The sequence below is a fragment of the Zonotrichia leucophrys genome, chromosome 5 (assembly GCF_028769735.1).
Source record: "Zonotrichia leucophrys gambelii isolate GWCS_2022_RI chromosome 5, RI_Zleu_2.0, whole genome shotgun sequence".
Taxonomy (NCBI): Eukaryota; Metazoa; Chordata; class Aves; order Passeriformes; family Passerellidae; genus Zonotrichia; species Zonotrichia leucophrys.
Genome location: NC_088175.1, coordinates 29,871,081 through 29,895,086, shown reverse-complemented (window position 1 = coordinate 29,895,086; position 24,006 = coordinate 29,871,081). Strand labels below are relative to the sequence as shown.

The following is a 24,006-nucleotide window of genomic DNA, read 5'->3' as shown; positions in this document are numbered from 1 at the left end:
CAAGTGTTTACATAGCATCTTTTCAGAGTGGACAAGAAAAAGAACTGAAGGAATTGGCTTTTAAGGAGGTTGTAAGTAGGTAACATATATAGGGTTTTTTTGCCTATCTCACATTCTTACTTTTAAACACCCTTCAAACTTCTGGAGTGGAAATCTCAGGCAGCCCTTGCTGACTCCAGAGCTGATATGTAGCAGAGAAATGGATACAGAAAGAGCCTGAATGCTGCACAAACCAGAGTTACACCATTGCACAGGACTGGCTGCCTTATTGCAGGCCCAGCACCAGCAAATGCCAGCTAATTAGAAATCTCCTGTTACTGAACAACAAGGAATACCCACCACTGCTGTGGGTCTTCAGAGGTATTTGAATCAAAAGCACTCCCAGGAATAAGAGAGCTTGTGTCTTAAATCCACCATCAGCCCAGCTTCCTCCATGCTCCATACAGGAGAAAGCAGGGCTGGGACAGTCAGGAGTTTTGCACTCTCAGGCCAGTACCAGGGAGCTGCTATCATGACCATTCCAACCAGCAGAGACTCTGATTTTCATGAAGCCTATAGCAACACAACTGCCTCTAAGGCATAACATTTCTTTACTGCTTGGTTGAAATTTAGTAAAAAATTTTTTTGCTGTAAGACTTCTGTAAAATGAAATCTAATTCATACAGTGGGCAGAATTAAGTTGGTTTTAAAATGCCATTTTAGTTTTAAGATGCAATTTATTGGTGTGACAATGTTTTTAACTTGCTGAAATTTATCACAAGTGCAATCAGGAAATAAAGATCGGGGTAAGAACTGATTTACTAAGCCCACAGCAGGAAAACAGCAAACTTGGGAAGATATTTTGGAATGAGAACAATTTTCTTGCTCAAAACAATCAACAGGAGGTGTTTGCATCACTCATGTCCCAGCTCCCCTCAGAACTACCACAAGCCTAAGAAAATGTTATCTTGCCAATAACAAGCTTTTTTATCTCTGGCCTCAAGTGCACCATCTTAAATAATCTATGCATGGAAGCCACACTTACAAACTTTAACAAGCCACTTCAGGTTTTTACTAGCAAAAAATGAAGTTACAGCTCTCTCTTCTGTATGGTTGCTGTGGAAACAATGTGGGCTCTGGATGACAAGCACTGGCTGTACATGAATACTAGAAATCAAGACATTCTCTTCTGGATTATAGATTCTAAAAATCAAGACATGCACTTACAAGTTATTCAACGTATTTTGAAACACATCAGGAAATGTTTCTAACTATTCTGCAAAAAAACAGGCTTAAGTTTAGGGATCATTTTTGGTAACAGGATTAGTGAGGTATAAAAGTGCTTGTTGCAAGGAATTTCAGTACTGTCAGTAAGTCACTGTCTAGTGATGCAATCAGAGAAGAACAGTTAAAATATGTAAGACAACATTACAGGATTTTCCATAACCCAGCAGTACTATTCTTTGCAATTTGGCATATTAGTCTCTTTAAATCAGCACACAAAGTTGTAATAATAGTGCAGAGACTGTAATAATGAAACTTTTCAACAAATCGGTTCTCCAGTAATCAGCTACAAAGAGATTATTTTCTGTCCATTATAAGAATTCACGGATTGCCTTGCATTTTATTTTCTTGCCATGGATGAGAATAGAAAATATCCCATCTCTCTCTTTAACATACCTTAAAATTCTTCTGGGATTCAGGTGTCGGGCTATCAAGATCTATCAACTTCTTCAGCTCCTCCTCAACAGTGGACTTGGACGCTCGCTTTGGGGACGCCCGCAGGTCTCTCGCCGATGCCCGCAGCCGAGGGTGCGCCATTTCATTGCCATCGCTCTGGTGACGTCTGAAATGAAATGCAACAGACACATTCAGCTCTCAAAGCCCTGGGGCAGGAGGCATGAATGAAACAAGAATTATAGCACCCTCAAAGTTTTTAAAAGAAAATATTGAAGTAGAGGGCACAGAGGATGGAAGAAATTTCACTACTACAGCAGAGACTCACCTTAGTGGATACCTGTGGAAGCACTAAGCTTGTTTAAAAGCATCAACTAGCAATACAATTAAATAATTGAAAGGTTAATGTAATACATTTTCCCAATAAGGGACTGAATCCATTAAAATAAAATATATTCTGTACAAACATAAAAACATGTGTCTTCAGTAAGTCCATAAGCAGCAAATCACCAAGTTCCTTTAATATTTCAACTGGCTTTTTATAATGTAGTTATCACAAAGTTTCACCATTTCCTTTTGACAGTCAGCTCTTGGTATCATCTAGGGATACTGTGCCTGACTCAGTAACAGTCAAGAAGGTTTGAATAAATTACTTTGAAATAGGCTTTCTGAACTACTTGCTTTTTGAGTCATACTTAACAATATTTTCACCAATAAGTTGTTTCTCAATTTCTCTTCCAAAAGAGATGCTTGCATATTGTAAAGCTGAGATATCTTGGCTTGCTTTAAGCCAGTTAGACTGGATACTGGCAGCAATTTAACAAGGCAACATGGAATGCCAGCGTTAATGCACAACATGCACGGTACTACTACATGGATGAGAGATTTAAGTAAAACTCAGGCTCTACAATAAGAGGATTTTTAATATTTGCTCAAATAGCATTTTGAGTCACCTTTAAGTAGTCCCGAGAAAAGATAAGCTTTAATAGGACTGAAATCCATAGAGCTTTCTAGAAATTATAAAACCCCCAACTTTAGCAAGTTAACAGGGAATGAGATTAGCCAACTATCAAATACTTAAACCATACTCCAAGAAGACTAGATTAGAGATTAAGTTCTACAGAAGATGAACCATTGTATTAAATAGTCTTGAGTTCTTTTCTACAGAGAGCTGTCACAGACCAAAATGTTTCTTTTACAATTAAAGCAAATGATGAAAAAAAAAAAAAAAAAAAGTCTTACTTTCTTGAATCCATAAACCCCACTGAGTTTATTGTCCCTTCTGGCTTTTTCCATCCGATCAGATACTTGCTAGTAGCACCCTGGCGAGGGTAGAAAGTCCTAGGACCAGACGAAGAGGAAGAGGAGGAGGAGAAAGAAGGTGCAAGCTGGGGAGAAGTAGCAGAATGAAGCTCTTCTTTAGGTGAGCTTCTGGCACTGGTGAAAACAACAGGGCTGGCAGAGTGTCGTGAGCTCATGGTACTAGGAGAAGAACATAAAGACAAAAATTGCCTCAAATCTGTGCATACAGGCCTTGTTTAATTGATTTTAGAGCAGAACTCTGGGCATAAGATGTTATTCTTATCTACAGCAGATAGAGTAGCAAAACCAGTTTGCTCTTCTTAAGGGCCTTCCACCAACATGTCATTAAAAACACCTCACATAGTAATGGAAAAATTTTGCAAGCAACCTCTGAGGATACAATACAACCACCCTTCACAAAATGGGAAACTGGCATTAGACAGTTTAAAAGTAATACATGGAATTTTAGTTGAATTAGCAAAAAAGAACCGAAGTCCAAATTCTTGCTGGAATTCCTGGCTTTAAAAGAAAACATATTTTGAGGGAATTTAAGCAGCAAGAAACATCTCTTTAAAACCCCAAAACAAACTAAAGAAGAAACCAATACAGCTCTCAAAATAGGGCTTCCTGAATTTCACCTGAAAATCATTTATTAAGCATTTGCAAGAAAAACAAAAAACAAGCTTAAATTGAGAAGTTAGAGCAGGTCTCTTACATATATTACCATTTGTCAAGACAGAAAATGGAGCTGGGAAGACCAACTGCAGTTTGTTGGGAGAAGGAGAGTGCTTCAGATGGAAGATACTCTTTAGTTATGTTGATGCTCAAATCTGATGGAACTTGTTTCCTATCAGGAGTGCTAGGCCTTGGACAATATTTACTATAACAATCTTAAAAGGTCAGTCATCCATAAGCACAATAACAGGAAATCATTGTGTACAGCTGTAATACTGAAATAGCATTACATATCTGGAGACCAGTTTTCTACCAGCTCTCTACACAACTTAGCCACACTTTCATCCCTGGATCCAAAACTGCAGTGAAGGAACTTGAAACAGATGGCCCCATGGTAAAGAACAGTTTCTGACTGAGAAATAAAAATTAGCTGGAAGGCTAAATAAAGTCACTCAATAATCTCTTCTTCCTTTGCATTGCAGGAAATTCTTCATCAATCTTTTCATAACTTAATAAAACAATGCATTTTCACATCTATCCCTCTTACTGAAATAGAAAAAAAGAACTTCAAGTTAAATTTAATGTTGCCACCGGGGAAAATAATACCACCTACATTTAGTCTTAAGCAGTCAGTTACCTAATCTGTGCCACTTGTCTGGCTCCTGCTCTAGTAGTCAATGAAGCAATATCCCAAGGAGGTGGTTCTGCTTGTCTTAAATTAGAGATCTCAGATATGCAGAGTGAATTAATGGTTTGGAGTTTCTTCTCTCTCTTCATTAACAACAGATGGAGTCAAAAGAATCACCCTGAAATCTGTTTCATTTTCATGTGGCTCAAGTTAAGCGCCACGATTCCCAGCACTGAAGTGCTGTGGGCTTGATGAACAGTCTGGGTGCACTGCAGCCCAGGGGCATCACAGCAGGGACAAGATGCACCCTCTCCATTTGCATACAAATTAAATTACAATAATACAGATTTTGTATTAAAGATTTATATTTCTTCCTTCCCTCCATCTCTACATGTGAAAGACCTATACAAAAAGACAGCAGACTAAGAAAACACAGGAAGATATTTTCCTGTCCATCAATCCCATATATTTGGTGCTGCACAGCACAATCTTCATATTTGTAACAGATATAAGGAAGCATAATTTATAGCAAGAAAGCAGAGAAAATTAAGAGCTAGGGGAATAGGCTGTAAATATTTCTTTATTCCCCCTTTGTCTCTTCCAATACTGAAAAAATCTCCTACGCATGCTGAGCAAACCAGCCTATCTGTAAGGTATCACTGCCACAGCATAAACTGCCATTTTTACCCCCTCCTAAATACACTCAAGAAGTAGAAAAGTCTGCTTCAGTGTAGGGAAAAAGGAGAAAGGAATCTCTGTCCACATTTCAGAATTCTTCAACCCATCAAGTATTTCTCAAGGAAGTGCTGGTTGTGACATATGATTTGTTAATAAGAACCAGTAAAAAAAAAATATTCAGCTCCTGGATAGGCCACTGGTGTTGATCCTTAATGTTACTGGGGAAAGAAGGCAACAATGATGTTAATTATGCTTGACATAAAATTTATATAAGATGCACATATATGTATAATATTTATTATATAACATACTATAAATACACATTGTGCATTTTAGGTCTTATTATTTGAATATTTATTATAATATGCATAATATAATAGGCACCAAGAGCAGCCTGGTATATGCTAGAAAAATCAGCATGCAATTTAAAATACTGTTTTCTTTAAGGGGTATTGCATATTTTGAGGTGTGGTTTTTACAATACCGTATTTTTGGGAGGATATTCTGCTTCAGGACTATGCACAGAATTGTGAATATGACTGAAGCTTTTCACTCTACCAGTAAACACAGGCAGGCCAACAGGATACTGACAGGTATAGAGACACAATTGTTAAATGAGAGCATATTTGGAGAGCAAAAGGCTTTGGACATACTCTACAAAAACTAAATCAGAGCTCGAGCACTATGGGAAGTGTGATGGGAAGTTATTAGAATATTTAACACCAGGAAGCATGCAGAGAATTCATCACACTGCAACAGATGCCTAGACCAGCTTAGTTTTATCTGGAAGAGATTGAGTCCTCTTTCTCAGGACACAGAGATGGTCACTATTGGCCCCTTATCTCCCACTTCAATTATTGAGACACCAAGGACTGAATTACAAAAAACATTCAAATACTACATGACTGTCTGCAATAATTTCAGATGAGCCATTCATAAAAGCACTCTACAATAAATAATATTTTAAGTATCTTATAATAATCGGAATTAATAAAAAATGTACTTGATTACAAATAGTCAAGATTATCCTTTTAATTTTGGTAAGAAGGCCATAAGAAACTGTATAGCTTAGGTAGAAATGAAAGTTTGATTTAATTTTTTTTTTTTTTGGTAAGGAACTCATGCCATCAGCACATACTGCTTCATTTAATGACATTCAGCTATAATGATTCCGTATAATTACTGGCCTACATAATGCAGTTCTCCTGGGATGCTATGAGAAATCTGCACAATCATCAGGAAGGACTTTGGGAATGGGGGTGGAAAAGAAAAATAAAACCCAGCCAGAAGCTCTGCTATAAAAGTTAATCACTATAATTTACATTTTGCCACCAGTTCTCAGGTACAAGTTCTTTTATGCACCATTAAATGATCTGAGCAGTAATTATCACTCTCTTGTCTTCTACAGACACAAACACTAATTTGTAGTTATTTTCTTTTCTTTTGTCACAGAGATCTTTTTAGGGCCATATTCCTTTCTTCTTGCTCAGAAACCTAATTTTAAAGACATTCCAGACATTATGGCATCCACAGGCAAAAGATAAAAAAATGAGAAGCAACAAAGGATAGCAATTTAGAAGCTGATTGAGAAACACACCAATTAAGCTGTTAATTTCTCATGAAAAGTAGCCTGTTCAGAATCTTTCTTTCGTCTCCCCTCCTTCACCTTCATGAAGCATCTTCATAATAATCTCCATAATCCGTGCTTGTCTTTTGGAAGTGCCACTTTAACCAGCTTCCAGCTCCAAGCTTTTGTGCCTCCACAGAGGAAGCAATGAGAAAGGAGTTGGGAGCAAGCAGCTGGATGACCTAGGGTTCACTGCTGTTCAGTGTGCAACCAACTGAGGATGCCACAAAAACAAAATCAAAGCTTTTTATCCTAGACTCTGCCTTTGTTTGATTGTGAGGCATCAAATACATCCTCTAGTCTTCAAAATAAGAAGTAATAAAGAAGGAACATGAGTCAATCTGTTTATAATCTGCCACAACAAACGATGCGTGTGCAAGTATCTCTGCATTTCTCAAGTATCATGTCCCACATGTTCTACAAACTGCTACTACACCTTTTTGTAAAGAGCTGCATTATCAACATCCCAGTTGGCCAAAAGAAACCTCAACTGTTTTCTCCAGAATAAAGCCCTGGAAACCTGTATCTGGAAATTTCAGTGACAGCACCAAATGACAGGGCGAATAATTCCAAAATTCCAATACAATCAGAGAAACATCACGTTAATTAATCCATTGTGTTTGGAGACACAATGTTATAATACAATAAATAACGAGACAACAACCTGGACACCAGTTTGCAGGCATGTTGCAAAGTATATTATATATGGAAGAAAAGAACTGTCATGGTGTGCCTGCCCTGCAAAGTGTTTCCTTCTATAAAATTTTCTCAGCTTTTCTAGGGAACTAACCCTGTTTGGTGCTTGAAGAAGAAACCAGAACCACAGATATACAAAGATGCCATTCCATTAGGCTTTACAATAAAGTTTCCATGACTTACATAAATTTTCCAGGATTCTTTAAGTGGCTTCAGAAAAAATCCTTCCAAATGACAATGCTACTAACTTTATTGCAATCAGAATTTTGTATAATAATCTCAACACTTGATGTCACTTCCAGTTATATTCAGACAAGTACTGCAGGACATGTGATAAATTCTACTGAGTGTTAAAAAAAGCACATAAATCATGCTTATCTTAAAATAAAAGGTGTAACACTGCAAACAATCATATAGACTTTTTACCTTCAAGAAAGGAAAACACACAAACAAGACAGAAATCTAAGTCCCTCTGCAGAGTGTTTTCTCCAGACTTGCTGAAGTCCTTCAAGCATATGCAGCTACTGGAAACACACCAGTCTCAGACACCTGGGTGGGATTTCTATCAATTGAGCATGAGCTTTGGTGCCAAAAATGGCCAATGAAGAGAGGCAGTAAACCAGAGTGGGACCACCATTAATGGATTACTTAGTGAAAATCACCATGACAAAGCACATGCAGAACTTTACAGCCTCTATGATAACTCCTTATTTACAGCTACTGTATGAGGAATTAGTGAACTGTTCTCAAACATCTACTCTTGCACAGTGGCTTTGTTCAACAAAATCACCAGAAATTGGTTTGGACTTCCAGTCTGTAGGTATTTTTGCTACACACTCAAAACAGAGGTGTCTTGAGAATAAAAATGCAACAGTCAAGCTCCACAAGGCAAACAAATTATGATGATCCCACATCCTCCCTGAAATACCTATGGGGTTTTTTTCTTGCTGCTAGTATGACAGAGTAGGAATATTATCTGAAAGCACACTGAATATTTCTTGGAAAATGGGTTAGGAAAATGGTCTAGGATATTTTCTGGTTGTAGTAGCACCAATTAACTTGTAAAGTGTGTATCTTCCATTTGAGGTGTTTAAGCACATTACAGACATACTTGATGTTAAGTGGCAAACTGAGGGAGAGAGGGAAGGTGACTGTAACCTGCCATACCCACGAGCCTGGAGCAGAATGAGATTAATCTACATGTTAGCACTCCCAAGCAAATTGCTCTCGCTATTGATCATACCAACTGTGAGCAGATTTCCAAACACAAAGACTGGAGGAAAGAAATGCAAAACATCTGAAATGAGTACTTACAAGACTAAGAATAAATGCAACATGAAACTATTCATTAATAACATGGACAGATCTCCTTTCTGATGCACACATGAACTGCAGTTGTTACAAGATATTCCCCATGAACACATCAGACATGTCTGTCTTGCACACAGTTCAGTAGCAGCAGTTTAGTACAGAATATGCTCTTAAAGACTTTTAGTACTACAAGGAGTAGCAGATGCAAAGACTAAAGATGGTCTTAATTTCAAGCATTCTGCACAGTGAAATCTTTCAAAACATTAACTTAAGTAGAACCCCTTCTCAACATCCACTTCTCACTTTTGATAGAGAGAAGTTAGAGAGTGAGAATGGGAAAATTATAGGGGGGCAATCATACAAGAGGTGAAAATTACCTTGTATGTGAGACAGCATCACTTAAACTGTAAGCACTGTTCTCCCTTGTGAGAGGGTTGGAGGCAGGCTGACTCTTGCTGTGAATATCCAGGCTGAGTGAAGATTCAGCTTTGCGGTCCATGTGGCTGTCCTTTTCCAATGTCCTATCTGCAATGGAGACCACTTCGCTGGAGCTGTGCCACAGCGGGGCCACCTTCTCCTTGGCCAGGCCCGTGCGGGGCGAGGTGGCGGCGCCCAGGGAGGCGGTGCTGCCGTGGCTGGGCCCGTAGGAAGTGGTGTCGATGCCGCTGTCGGCGGACGTCCCTTGAAGGTAGTTGTAGCTGTTGAGCTCTGACTCCGTGCGCTCCCCACTGTCATACCATTTCTCATCGCTGTGAGCACTGGAGGCGTTGCTGGAGAGTGTATTGCTGCTGGAATGGCTGGAGTAGTGGCTGTCAGACTACAGAAGGAACAACAAAATTATGGCAATGGAGAAGAGAAAATAAAGGGTTACAAATGTCACCACTGACCAGTAGGAGCTCTCCTACCTGGAGGTATTGGATAGATACATTGAGGAGACTAATAAACACTAAAAATTGGATTCCAACACAATGCACATCCTCTGTGCTGGGAGCACATAAAAAATGTTTCTTATGGATTTGGAAAGCAGGGAAAGCCTGAGTCTATTATATTTTGTCCCAAAATATCTTGCGGTGATTCCTTTCAAGCACAGTTCTGCTCAGTCCAGTCCAATGAAATTGGCTGAACTAGGTAGACTTTGACTTCATTTATAACTACAATGATTAAAAATATTCTAATTTTAAGACTGTAATGTTTTAGAACATGAAGCACAACTAATCCACAGAAAGGGAATGCTATTTTAGTAATCCAATTGCCTATCAAAAAGTCAAAGAAGAGCATAGCCACTTCTCTTCCTCCTCTTGGCACTAGGGTGTCTTACCTCCTCAGCAGGAATGTCCTTTGCAAATGACCAGTGAACCATCATTTAACTAATGTGAAATTGCTTTCCAAAAAGCAGAGTTGCATGAAAAGCAGCTTTAATGTAATGCTTTTAAATTATCCCATCAGGTTATGCCAGTGCCTGGCTGGTTTCTATGTCCTGCCCTTGGTCACAGCCCACTATTACAAAGAAACTGAATGTCCTTAATTTCATAGTGGTGGAATATCCCATTTCAAGAAGAATTTCTTTTGTCATACACTTACTGCTCAGTAGCTCATCTACCTTTGGGGTATTTATAACCACTTGAATTCTACTGAACTTATCTAAGTTCTCATCTACAGAATCAGAACCAAAGTAGCAGGCAACAAACCTGTTGGATGACCACTTGGCCTGGAAAAAAGGGAATTGATGGAAAGGAGACTTAAAAGTTTTCTATTTGTCTACCATTTTACTGAACAGACATACAGATCCTAGACAAATATAAGAAACAGATACTGCTTCTGTTTTCAGAAGAAAACAGGGAACAGATGCATACTGAGAACAAGGAATCATCAGCATCCACGTCTTTATTTAATATAAAGAAAGAATTGACAGGAAAATGGGGGAATATGAAGTTGATCTGGACTCCTAGTCATCTCCAATTAAAGTTACTTTTCTTCATTAAGAACTTCATCACTTGCCCATCCATCTGTCCACATAATAAAGATTTACTTTAACAATGACTAAACCAGAATAATGCAAGCATTAATAAATCCAGTATTGCACTTGGCACTCAAGCTAATGAGTTATGCACTACATCACTATGCAGTCAAATACATCTCACGAAAAACAGGTCAATCTAAACTTAAAAACTAGTCTGTGCTTCTAAGAATACGAAGACAGGTGTGCTACTCTTTGGGTTTCTTTGGTGTTTTCTTCTTTAAATAATACATGTGGTGTTATGAATTAATAATCTAAAAGCAACACCGCCAACTTCATTGAAAGAATAATGGTGGCAAGCAGGAGTAAATTAAAGACTGGAACCAATTAAAGGCTTCCACACATCTAAATAAATGCAAGTAATACTTTCAGTAACATCATGCAAGACAACTCTGTATTTTAGCCTGCAGTACAAATAAAAAGAAGTAATACAGGTTATTGAGTAATTTAAAGCCTAAAGTGTACTTCTTTTATTACAGTGTCTTCAGTAATTTTCAATACATTTTAAATTTATGAACTTTACTGTATTTATCTATCTCTCTGTATACAAATTGGGAAGTGACAGTCTCCACAAAGGCATGAATAGTTAACTCTGCAGAGACAGAATTACTATTTAGAACTTCAAAACAAATAAACCAAGTAAGGTTTTTTTCAGCAGGATTCCAGGAGACAGACTTCCAACAGTGTATGTTATGAAAAAGAAGAAAATACAAAACAAAAATCACCAATCTGTCTCAAAAGCAGCAGCTTTCTGGCTATTGCATTAGAAGATACACTAGCTAAACTAAGTCTTACATGTGAAGTCTAGGAATAGCTTTGCAAATTTCTACTAATCCTTTACTTCTTACAAGATAACAGACAAGAGGTTGCTGTCCAACTGGCAGCAAATCTTTATTAACTAATAAATATTTCAGTACACTGTGCTGTAGGATTTAGGCACCAACAGGTCTGCTCTGCTGCATTCTCCATGTTCTAGTTAGGAACAGAATTTTTTTTTTCTTTGCTTTTTTTTTTAATTGACACTTTATACATAACTTAGAACAACACTTTTGGTATCAAGAGCTTGTAGAGCAAAAGTGAAACATTAAATAATCCCTTTTCTGGAATAACTTACATGTCCCTGCTTATTTGGAGACAAGTGTACCACAGGATCCTGTCTCATCAGTCTTCCACTGGGGCTCTCTCGGAAGGATGGCAGTACTTTTGAGACTGCTGGGAGATGGCACGTTGGCTCTGCAACACAGCACACACCATGGACTGAGAGAGCAGTGCTACAAGCTTAGAAAAATCTAACCTTATCTTACACTGCAATTCTTCCAACACTACCTTAGCCAAAACCAGGTACCTATTGTGACAGAACACAGGGGAGGAAGTAGGGGCCCATTCCTGCCTGGTGTAAATCATTAAGGCTTCATGAAAAACCAGCTGCCACCATTCTGACTTGGGTTAGAACAACCTGAACAGTGTCATGTCCCCACTGTCCAACAGCACTATATCAGAGCATTTAAACAGCAGACTATTCCCTTTCACAGGGTACTGACATTGGATCTCTAAATGCTTGATACCTGCTGACATGAGATTTAAAAGACTCAACATCCACATTTCCTTAAATGGCATTCTATGCAAGGCAGGACAACAGCAAGTCTACAGTGATCACCTGAATGAATCCATTTTCCCCAGTACAACTACTACACATATTTCTTACCAAAGTGGAGTTAAATAAACATTTTCTATCTTAAACACTGCTGGCTGTGAATGTGGAAACTGCATAGATGTACAAAAGGAACACTTACTAAACTAAACCTGACAAAAGTGAATGGAAGTCAAATCACTCATCTTACATGGACACTCAGAGGAACATACTTCGCTAATAAAACTTATTTTTCCAGGAGATAACTGTGAAGGTCTAGAGGGTGTTCAGACACAGCCTGTTAGGAAGGTAATTGCCTTCTCAGAGCCCAAGGTCAGTATTTTAAAAGAATCTCTCTCAGTTATGAGTTTTTTTTTATATTCTGCTCCTCTAAAAATGTTCCTTTTAAGTAGAATATGTGCTGACAAACATCAAGTACTTAACAACATCCATTGCAAATAGTAGTGTTTTCTCCACCACAGCTACAGTTTGTTCATCTTGATCTGCAGCATCATGAGCTTTTTAAAAAACAAATAAAAGCTGTGAGTTTTTTTAAAAGAATAATAATCATAATACCAGTAATAATATCACCATCAAACTTGATTTCCCCTGGCAAGTGGTAGCAAGCAGTGTTGGTGAACACAGAACAAAGTGCTCTGTAGCAGAGGATAGGCCAGGAAGGTGTCAGTATATGGATTCACTACACCTAAAGCCTTATTTAGCCTGAGACAGATTATCCCAAGTGGAAACATACATGTGTCAAAAAACAAACTTTCACCTGGATTCACCAGATTGACAATAGAGTCTCGATCAGAGACGCAGCTTCCAATTCTATGAAAGCAGGACAATACACAAGAGATAAAATACAGGGATTTTACAGCACTGTGCATTTCTCATCGTTTTCTAAATGCTGGAGACATCTCTCCTACCATGTAATTTTTCCTGTTCTTTCTGGCTTTATTTATTTTGCTAATATGTTGACACCCGACACTGTAGAACAGAACTTGCTGGCAGCTCCCTCAGTGCCAGCACCAACACGGAACTGTTGGTCTGCAAAAGTAATGCTGAGCAAAAAGATCATTTTTACATGTGTCATTACCATCACAGCTTCAAAACATATGTGATTAAAATTGTTCTGTCAAAACGAGAACTGCAGATTAGTATAATCATAGTTTTTTTACTCTGAGTATGAGGGGAGTTGTGAGGGAGGGACTGACAGATGGTTCTGATGACAAGGAACAGCTTACTGAGGTTGTGAAGGTGTGTGAACCAAGAACATCTTCAGAACCAGAGGCTGGCAGCATATGCCTTGAATTCCTCATGTCACTGAAGTGTATTCTCCCTGGAACATTAGCCCATTTGTGCAGTGATGCAACAGCGAAGTATGGTATTGTTTAATCAAGTGTAAAAAAATTTAGAGAAACACAATCTAGCCACTTTGGCCAGGGTCATCATGTTGGAAAACTGCTGTTTATACTTAGGACATTTTCATTGGTGTCAGTCTTACCGGTAATTCCTTCAAGTCAAGCCATAGTTGTAGCAAAAGGTCTATGCGCAAGAACTTCAAATGCAGGCCTAACAACGTAAATTCTCAGTTCCTCGCTGTTTTATGTAGTTAATGTGTTCCCTCAGCTGACAGCTTAATTGCTACATGCAATGAAAACGTATACATTCATGGAAGGTGATTACCTACTTATAGATTTACTTCACTATTGAAACTTTAATTGCATTTTTTCCATTTTATACATGGTGTTTTTATAGCTTCAATGATCAAACAATCAATTTGCATTTATATAGCACATTTGAAAAGGAAGCATCACAATCACTTTAGCCAACTAAGGAAAACTGAACTAAGCCAAGCCACTCAGGAGAGCAGGTAAGGTCAAGCAAGTCCCCGGCAGCAAGACAAATTAATAAGTGTGTCTGCCCAGCTGCCTCTAAAAGGACAGACAGAATGTTTCAGGGTAAGAGCATTAAGGCAGATTTAATCCCACAATCAAATAAGGAAATGAAATCAGTTCTTCCTCAGGTGATACTCCTAGGTCTCAAGGAAGCAGACTGCAGAAGCTGCAGTGCATGCTCCAGACCTAATTATTCATCATGAACAAGGCTAACTGTGAAAGGCGCTGAAAGAGCGCCCTTGAGAGGGCTCAGTGTGCCCAGGAGAGGCAGGGCCAAGGTGAGAGCTCGTACGTACCCAGCTGGTCAGCGATGCTGTCCTCACTCCTCTGCCAGCTGGGCGTGGACTTGCCGCTGCCGCCCGTGTCCGACTGCGTGCTCTGCCTGTCAATGGAAGCAGGGGATCTGCGGCTAATTCCAAACCTGTTCGCCCCAAACACAAAGCACATAAGCATTTTAAATATACAGAAACCTCACACAAGGGGAAAAAAGAGCACTGTTAAGAAGCCAGTGTCAAATAACAGGGCAAACCAATGCACAGCACAAATGCTCGAGGGATTTATAATTTCATTTTTGTGGGAGCTCTCCAGACCCTTTTACCAGCTTTAATGCATACAATTACAATTTACATTAATTTATTGAGCATCCTTGGGCAAGAACAACTGGTTACAATGCTACAATTGAAAAAAAAAAAACCCCACAGATCAAAACATCAAGAAAGAAAATTATGTATTTATATTTACACAGATGTTTACATGAAAAGGTGACCAGACTGTTACATGGTAATAGAAAACTCAACATAGTGAGTAAAATGTAAAAGTTTGGATAAAAACCACATAGGGAAATGAGGTGTGTTTATTGGGAAAAGATCAGGTCCTTTCAACTACCTCAAACTAGTCAAAGAAAGCATCAGAAAGTTTGTTGGGACAATCCCATGGATCTCAGCCACTTCCCTGGGCTCCAGCCAAGAGAGTAGTAAGGTCATACCTCTGGGTGATGCAGACATATATGCCAACAACATGGATTTCTTTGGGACAATATTAACACTGCCAAATAGTTTAAATAAGCCTCTATAAAGTCAACCATTGAATATGGATTCCCAAATCCTGATGTTTATAAATTCTGTAAATTCTTAAGTTATTTGATCATAAAATGATTTGAGTGGATGAGTGCAAATTAAATATAGTTGTAAGAAAGTAGTGAGACATACACCTATTTGTAAAAGAAAGCATACAGAGCAAAATGAAAAGTTCAATGGACTTTGCAAATCCTGGCAGAATAGGCAGACGGATTTCAAAAAGATCAATAAAGACAGAGTAAACTCAAGGAGATCAAGCCAATGACAAAAGAGACACACAAGGCCCATGTGCCACACTGAGCCTACATGCCTCATATGCCTAAAAGCCTGTAAGACTTGAAATCTACAGTTCTGTATTACATATAAATCACTTATAAGTCTGCAAGAATTACAGCTTGGTTCAGAAATAGCAAATTAATCATTAAGAATTCATCAAGAACAATGTATTTCTGAGGTTTTTATTTTAATCAGATATATTCTGAAAGAACAAGAAAATCCTTCAACTCTACATGCACAGGATAACACACAAAATAATTATAAGCTGATATATCATCGCTATATCAGTGAGTTTCTCTATCTGTAATGTCTAATAAAACGAGAGAAAATAAAATAGGCCGGCTGTGATGTCTACTCTATGAGCTACAGACTGCCCCACACAACCTCCAATGTAAGACACCTTCCCAGCTGTCAGAGCAAGCTCAGTGTGGTTACCCCACTTGAAGTTCACACACTTGATAACTCAAATGAACCCACCACAGCAACATTAATTATATGGCTCAGAACAACAAAATCCCACTCCCATCCTCAAGAACAAGCAGCTGGAACACACTTGTAAATGTGCAGCACACACTGAAATTTCAGCCTTCTAAAAATTCATCCATATGTGATCATACTTCCCTTTTGTTCACCACTCCCTGATACAGCCAGCATACATTTTGATGAATCAGAAAATAAGGAAAACCTGTATATATATGCCTTCTGAATATAAACAATTTACATTGAAGTTATGCAAAAAGTAACACTTTTCCTTTTCTATTCACACAGACTAAGTAGGATTTCACTGATCCAATACCTAAATTAAACATGATGACTTCAATACCAATTCAAGATATGTAAATAAAGTCTAAACACAGCATTTCAAAGGTGACTGATTTCTTAAACACTGATCTGTAGTCTAACTTTTAAGATTTGTAAACAAGCTCATGAGAAGAATGTATTTTCATGATAAAATAACTAGAAGCTGGTATCTAAAAGGAAAGGCCTAAAGCCTAAACAAATCTTGGTGCAATGAAGTTGCACTGCATCAATATTTTGTTTTCTTTTGTGATACCCTCTTACCTAATCTCCATTATGTTCACATGCATATAAGCTGTCAATCTATGTATGATTAAATTTTACTTTTTACAATAATTTATTGTCAGTGCAATAGCAAACGCACAAACATAGCATAAGTGCACAGAACACACATAAACACATCAAGATCAATGTGGATATTCTTGAAGGCAGGGAAGTTTTTGCCTAAACCCAGTTTAGGATATGGATCAATAATCTAGAGGCAGCAATTACTGCTTGTACCAATATCTGACAGGGGCTGGACTCACCATTCTCCTGGTCAGATAAATTTCACAAACCTTCCAATTGTCATACTGTGTAACAATAAATGTATGCACAAATGGTGAGGTTGAGATTTCCTGCATCGGGAAATCTCAGAGAGTAGTGTACCTAGAGCAAACTGGAACTTCACCTTTGGAAGATTACCTTCAGGACATGGCTCGCCCTTGGCCCTTATTTCAGCCCATCATTCTCTCTAACATCTTAGCAACTCAATGTTACAATTTCTCTCCCCTACTTTAACACCACATCCAGGGTAATGCTGACCAGCCCTACCTGGGATACCAAACCCAGCTGCAGAGCTGCCTCAACCTGCTCTTTCAGATCAATCTCAACAGAAGATGAACATGGAACTGCTTTTAGTAAAGGGACGGACATTTAATTGCTTCTTGAGGCAAGGAAAACATTCCTTCACAATCACATTTTTCACGCTTTCCATTTAGTCTTTACATGCTTACCATTTAGGTAGATGTTTGGGAAATCCTGAGTAAGTATGATTCATGTGTACAAGGACAGTATAAGAGGCAAACTGCTTTTCTTATGGGAACAGAACAAAACAGTAAAATAACTGGAATCAAGAAATTGGGGTTTTTCTAAAGAGCATCCAATAAAGAACACGCAAAAGTTCACCTATTAATTGCTTCTTTCATTATTCCATTTAAACTGTGTTTCCTTGCACAGAATTAAAACTTCAATTCCAAAATGACAGTACAGCCAATATTTCTAGGACACATCTCCTTGTTGAAATTTCAAAATGCTTGAAGAATGGCGTAGAGTACATATTTTAATAACTAACTTAAAAGATGGAAAAGGGTTGGACTGGGTGCTGGGTGCTCTGCTCTGAGGACAATTCAAAACAAACCTTCAAGTGTGTCTGAAAATCCCTTCCTACTCAAGCAGTTTTGCTTGTGGTGGTCAAAGGACATATGGCAGCAATACCTTTTTTGTAGTGCAAATGATGTAGTTGGAAAAGAGCAAACAATAATGGGAGCACAAGCTACTCATCAGAATTCAAGGTAACACAGAAATGCTGCTGGCGTGATGTGAATGAGCCAGAAAGTCTACAGAGGATAAAGAGGTTAATTGCCTTCTTCCAGCTGCAGAGCCCTGGATACACCTATATCTAGTGTTTCCTCACAGCAAAGTTTAATAGGTTTAAGGGCAAGTCTCCTAAAGTCAGCAGGACTTAAGCACAAGCTTAAACAATGACCAGAACAGGACTGATAGTGTCACGAATCAAAGCCTTCATGAAGGTGGGCAGCAGAGAAGAGACTGACTCTTCATAGAACCTCAAACTGAGCTGCAGGAAGGACAGGGGAGGACAAATCTTCAGTGCTGGGGAGTAAGCAGCAGTACTTTTTCAAACACGTGCTCAGAACAGTATTCTCTGGGCTGACACAGAGCACCTAGAGGCAAAAGACAGTGCCCTTGTACTAAGCAGTTCCAGACAATGGCATTTAATCCCACTAATAACGTATCTTTTAAAACAAAGATATTTCTACTTTATAGAAGACCCAAACCAAAATGAATTACACACAATGACCTGGAAAAGTACTCAAGAATATTTCAGAGGGAAGGCTTGCAGTGTGAACTATCAGCAGTTTTGTCCTTGTATCTTCTCTATAGGAAGTAATTTGGAATGTAGTCGACAGCTCTTCTGCTGCCAATTTTTTTTTCTCTACTTGGTGATCTTTGATTTATTGGTCCTTTCAGTGCTCTCTGAATATGATACAGATTTAATTTCTTCCTCTGCAAGTTGCCCCTTACATTGACACTTCAGAGAGTTTGAAGACTTCTGGAAAGGTGGAAGCTTTAAGACAGAATTACTGTGAATATGTGAAAATGAAGCTAGCTGTGGATTAATTAGCACTTTTGTGCCTACACATCTTAGCTGCACTCAGTACTACTTTGCTTCAACTATTAACTGACTGCAAAGTCCCAAACCTATTACTACTTTTCTTTTAGAATCTAAACCTGTGAAAGGAAGCAATTTGCCATGTGAAACCAGCACCTTCAATGAAGGTTTTTAAATATATAAAAGTCCTTCTGTGTAGTAATCTGAGCAGCTGTAGACTAGGAAGAGAGAGAGCAGTTAGGCTGTAAGGTAAAAGCGCAAGCAAAGGATTGTTAAAACTGGCTTTTTCAAGAAGCATGGCAGTGTTATTTGAAAACAGCCATGGTTTCATGCATGTAAACAACAGCTGACAGGAGCCTGTGCAAGCACTCCTTGAGCACACATTACAACGAATGAAACAGAGAACAAAAAATCTGCTGAAACAGAATATGTAAAAAGTCTGGTGCCTACCCTTCTGGCATAGATTTTTGTCTGTACGTGCCCCCAGTAGAGCCGGTGTCACTGGAGGAGGACAAGTTGCTTGGAGAGTTGCGGCACTGCTGCGACCTTGCTAAGGCAATGGAGGAGACGGTGACGTAGACATCGGAGCCAGGGGACAGCCTGTGAGGGAGCAAGGGAAGCCTCAAATCAGCAGGGTCACACTGCAAGGCACGCTCAAAAACACCCTGCAAACTGCCACAGCTGCAAGCAATGGCGTCGTGGAGACAGCAGAAATCCCATCAGCCGAAGGATAAGACATTTCCCCCTTATTATCTACTGGAAACCATGAAAATCAACCGTAAAACCCTGGATGCATGGGAAGAAATACAGGCAATGTGGGAAGAAAATTCTGGCATACATTACAGATTGATTGTAAAGAATAATGAAACACTACATTCCTCATCAAAATAGCAAATAGAAGAAAATATTCCTAATTCTCATAGCAAACTCTTGCCTAGAACTTAAACTAAATGTAGTGAGCTGCCTATGCAAACTCTTCCAAGAGTATCAAGTTTACCTCTACGCCACCAAACTTGTGGACTTTAAAACACAAGGACTAAAAAAATGCAATGAAATCTATACATACCACCTTAAAGCTTAACATTCTAATACAAAACTATCTCAACAGATCAAGAACTCTGTTTGAAAATGCAGACCTGAGTCACATAAAGCCTTCACCTGTCAGAATAACTATACAGCAAATAAACAGTCTAGAACTGCAACACATGCAGCTGGGCAGAATGGCTGGAAGCAGCAGGCTTATACTGCCCAACTCATATCCTGTTCTGTAGTCAAAGGCTTTTGTAGAGAACTGCTAACTTTGTGCATTTTGTTTCCCAAACCCCAGCAGAACTCACTGCTGTTAGCTAGCTCTTTGTTCTACTTAGTTGTGACTGAAGCTATTCAAAAGTTTTACAGTGATTTAAGCGAAGTTTGAATTATGCCATTCACAAACATCCAACTTCTACTGTGAACAAAAGCCTTTATTCATTTTATCTAGGAAAACAATAATTTTCACAAGCTAAATAATTTAATATTTGAAAAACAGATAATGACTTCGGTGAAACATATAGATAAATTGCCTCGGCATCCAGCTCAGGCCTTGGGCTTCAGAAGATCTTACCTGGCCATTTAATCTGGATCTCTAAAGGAGTGGAAGATTTTAAATTGGCTCTCATGACAATAACGTAAAAACTTGAAAAGTTTAAAAAATCTTTTGGAAATAAAAACCAATTATTGAACTGATTAACTTTACTTATGTATGCACTTACATCAAAACAGTGTGTGTATATATATTTATATTTACATTTATATCAAATGTGCATTGTCCTCCTAAGTACTTTGCAAGAAAGCAGTAAACAAAATCTTAAAATGGAAAGAGCAGTACGACTTGGATCACACATTTTTGCCATCTGGAATTTCATGAAGTGCATATAACTAATAGTAACTCTTTTTTCTGAGACAAGAAAGGAACTATCTAAGGCCTGACCATGGTAAGTGCTATACCAATTCCAGTAATGCCTTTCTAGTCTACCAAACATATTTTAACTTATCCCACATTTATCAAGCAACTATTCTGAAATATTTGCTTGCAAAGAACATGGCTGAAGACTTGTAAACTTGGGGACCCATAAGCCAAGCAGTTTATTTTCCCAGACGCACTCCTCTAAAAAGAAGAAAAAAATCATTTGGCCACACAAAAATGCACTTCCGTTAGCATTCGCTCACATATAAAGGTATACACATTTAAACTCAGTTACACTTGTAGAGCAATACACAGTTTAAAATGGTGACCTTTTTTCCCTATGCTAAATTGGAATTGATGGTAAGGAAACCAATTACTTCTCAAATAATTTGAAATTTTTTCTCTTGAAAAATGCTTACATTTTCATTTCAGATTCAGCTATGCCTTTTTGTTTTCTTCCTATGCCTTACCAAAAAGTGACAGCACTGTTCAGAAGGAACATCAAGATTTCAAAACTCTATGTCATAGAGTTCTAACTCATTTACAAAGAGGAAAGACCTTGAGGGCAAACAAAATTGTATTAGAAATGTGGTCTGAACAATAGAGATGAACAACCAGTGAGGTAGGACATTCTTTTAATTAAAGCAGAAGTATATTTTTGTCAGTACAGCTCACAGTTGCACTAAAACACACTAATGCTATAAGACATTTCATTTTGTGAAACATATAAAAGAATTTAAGAGCAAATTAGTTCAAATTGACTTTTTGAACTGCTTTCAAATCTTTTGATCAAAGGCACTTCCCAACACAAAAGGTGCATTGTGTTGTGTTAGCAGTATGCCCCTATAGCTAAAATAATCTAAGCCTGTCTTTTGTTTATAATTAAAAACCATACTAAAGCAAGCTCTTATCTATTTCAAAAGAGAGTTTTAAAAGAAATGCCAAAATGGTTAAGTGCATGAGTCCCACAATTGAATTTAAAAATAGGCCAAGCATCCATTACATTAAACAGATACAATTACATTGAAGTCAATTGAACTGGGATTATCCCATGCATGAATTAGTTCTAACAGATCTAGTTCATCTTGAAAGAACTGGTTAAGTCTTGCCAAGTATGGGAAGAAAATCATCTTTTGTGAAAGCAGTGAGTGGAATGGGCATACATTTATTTTGTTTAATATGACAACACAGACATTGAAAGCATCCTATAATAAATTAATTTCTATGCCATTAGCTGTAATTTTCCCCACGTATTCAGGGCACATAGGTATGTAGTACACACATCAGAAGGAAAATGTCAGTCTAGGTCACTTTGTGCCTATGGCCTAAGGCAGTCTAATTACAAGATCATACACAGGTGCTTTTTCTTGTAAAACTGTACAGGCAGAGGGCCTACACTGTGCTGCAACTTCTCCTGCAAGAGCTGCAGAGCCCAGGAGCAAAGGAGGGTCAGGCTGGCAAAAGAGGGAAAATGGCCTTACAGTCAGTGCTGACTTGGCAAACTGAATTCTTACTTTGCACTTGCTGGAGCACTCGATGTGACCACTACTGTATTTGTCAATGACAATTTTTCATTTGTCATTGCTAATTTTAGTTTTTCAAAAGGCCTTATTTGATTTTAAGGCCCACTATATCGCTGAGCTGAAATCTTCCTAAAGCAGCTGAAGTCAACTGAGGCTATAATTTGAATATACAAAATATTAACAATGCTGGGCACACTTCCAAATATGAGATGGCCAAAATAAGCAGAACAAATAATTAGAACATAATTTATCTCTCTACCTTTGTTCTAATTTGAAGATGGTGAAAGACATCTCTTCTCACACAGGAATTTTGAAAAGTAAGTTTAATTAATACCCATGAAGCATTCAGAAACTATAGTAATGGGCACCACTGTAAAGCTTAGAGGGGAATTAGTAATGGCATCTTTACAACAGGATTTGAATGTCATCCAGTAAATAAGGGACAGAGTAATGAAGAGGAAAAGAAAAACTAAATAGCTCTTCTTTAATGAGCTGCATCCACTGTGTGAATTGAATGAGGCAGATGTCCTCTGTTACAAGAAATTCTTGTAATTTAATCAAAAGAAGCATCTGATATACAGTTACACAAGAGTTCTGAAAAAACAGCACAGCAAATCTTAATTCTGGCATGCTTACCTTCCATGTGTTTGAGTTTTACAATCCTAGTAATACTGCAAGCCACAACAAGCACAAGTTTGCTGCAAACACCATCTCAAATGCTCTCATGTTTAAAGGAAAACAATCCATTCCATTCAAAAAGGAAAAAAACCCACCAATTTTGAAGAAGGGGATAGTGAATGAAACAGAAAAGGCAATTATGCTGTCATGTTGTACCATCTCAAGTTTTTGGGGTTTTTTCAAGTTGATCATCACCTTTCAGAAAAAACACATATTGTAACAAGAAAAGACACAGAGGCAGGCAGTGGGACACCAGATGGACAGAAGAGTTTGTGTATGAAGACACACTGAACAAGCCCTGTGGCTCCAGGGATTATAGAGAAACTTATCCTCTCTGCTTCACTTCGTCCAAACATGAATTACACTGGACCAAGCAAGCAGTGATTACTCACTCTCCCTCCTGACAAAAGAACAAGTAGGAGGTCTAGAACTACCAAGAGACCAATTAGCAGGAACCTGGATGAAGAGACAGCAGCCACAATGGTACAGGTGCACCCAGCTCCAGGCAATCTTACACAGCAGACAGCCAGGGGACTGTCACACCTGGTAAAAAGAGTTTTCCTTTACACTTGTAAGCATTTCCTATGCTCTTCCCTGGTCCCCACTGATGGCCCTTGTCAAACAACAATGACCAAATCTTGACATGAGACAGTGTGGCTCTTCTGAGATGCTTTTACATTGCAAGAGTTTGGCTGCACAGGCATGCATACCAACAAACTTCTGGTTTTTCCACTGCTACATCCAGCTCTAGGTCCCAGAGCTGGTACGAAGTGTGTGGAATAGAATCTCATGTTGGTACATGTTTTAATTTGAAGAATGTTATGAGAACATTTAAATAACAAATCTTCAAACCCTGTGAGGTAGGCAGTGTGTGTACTACAATGCTGACTTGACAGGTAGCAAATGAGCACAGACACCTGTTTGTTTTTGTTCATATTTGGAAAAATGTCACTGATGCAAGATACACTGCAGCAGATGAGGATTTTTAGGTGATACAGGAACAGATTAAAATAGAAGTTGCCTGCAGGAGTTAACCTATAAACTACAACTGGCATAATTACTATCACTAACTAGGTGGGCATCATTCCAAAAAGTATGGAGTCTTAGGGCAAGGCTGTGCTTCAAAGTCCTCAGTGTGACACAAAACCAATCAACGATATTGTTCTGATACTTCCATACTGCGGAATTTTACTGCCA

At 38.4% G+C, this 24,006-nt stretch overlaps 1 protein-coding gene across 5 annotated transcripts in view; it reads right to left on the bottom strand.

The window, feature by feature from the left end:
* The window catches only part of SIPA1L1 (signal induced proliferation associated 1 like 1), a 201,033-nt gene that overhangs the window by 9,025 nt on the left and 168,002 nt on the right, over nucleotides 1-24,006 (bottom strand). For all 5 annotated transcript variants that reach the window (XM_064713737.1, XM_064713734.1, XM_064713736.1 and 2 more), the window contains 6 exons: nucleotides 19,114-19,263; nucleotides 14,418-14,542; nucleotides 11,705-11,823; nucleotides 8,951-9,390; nucleotides 2,899-3,138; nucleotides 1,660-1,825 (listed from right to left, as the gene is read on the bottom strand). In XM_064713737.1, coding sequence (XP_064569807.1) covers nucleotides 1,660-1,825; nucleotides 2,899-3,138; nucleotides 8,951-9,390; nucleotides 11,705-11,823; nucleotides 14,418-14,542; nucleotides 19,114-19,263 — 1,240 coding nt within the window. The remainder of the gene's footprint in view (nucleotides 1-1,659; nucleotides 1,826-2,898; nucleotides 3,139-8,950; nucleotides 9,391-11,704; nucleotides 11,824-14,417; nucleotides 14,543-19,113; nucleotides 19,264-24,006) is intronic.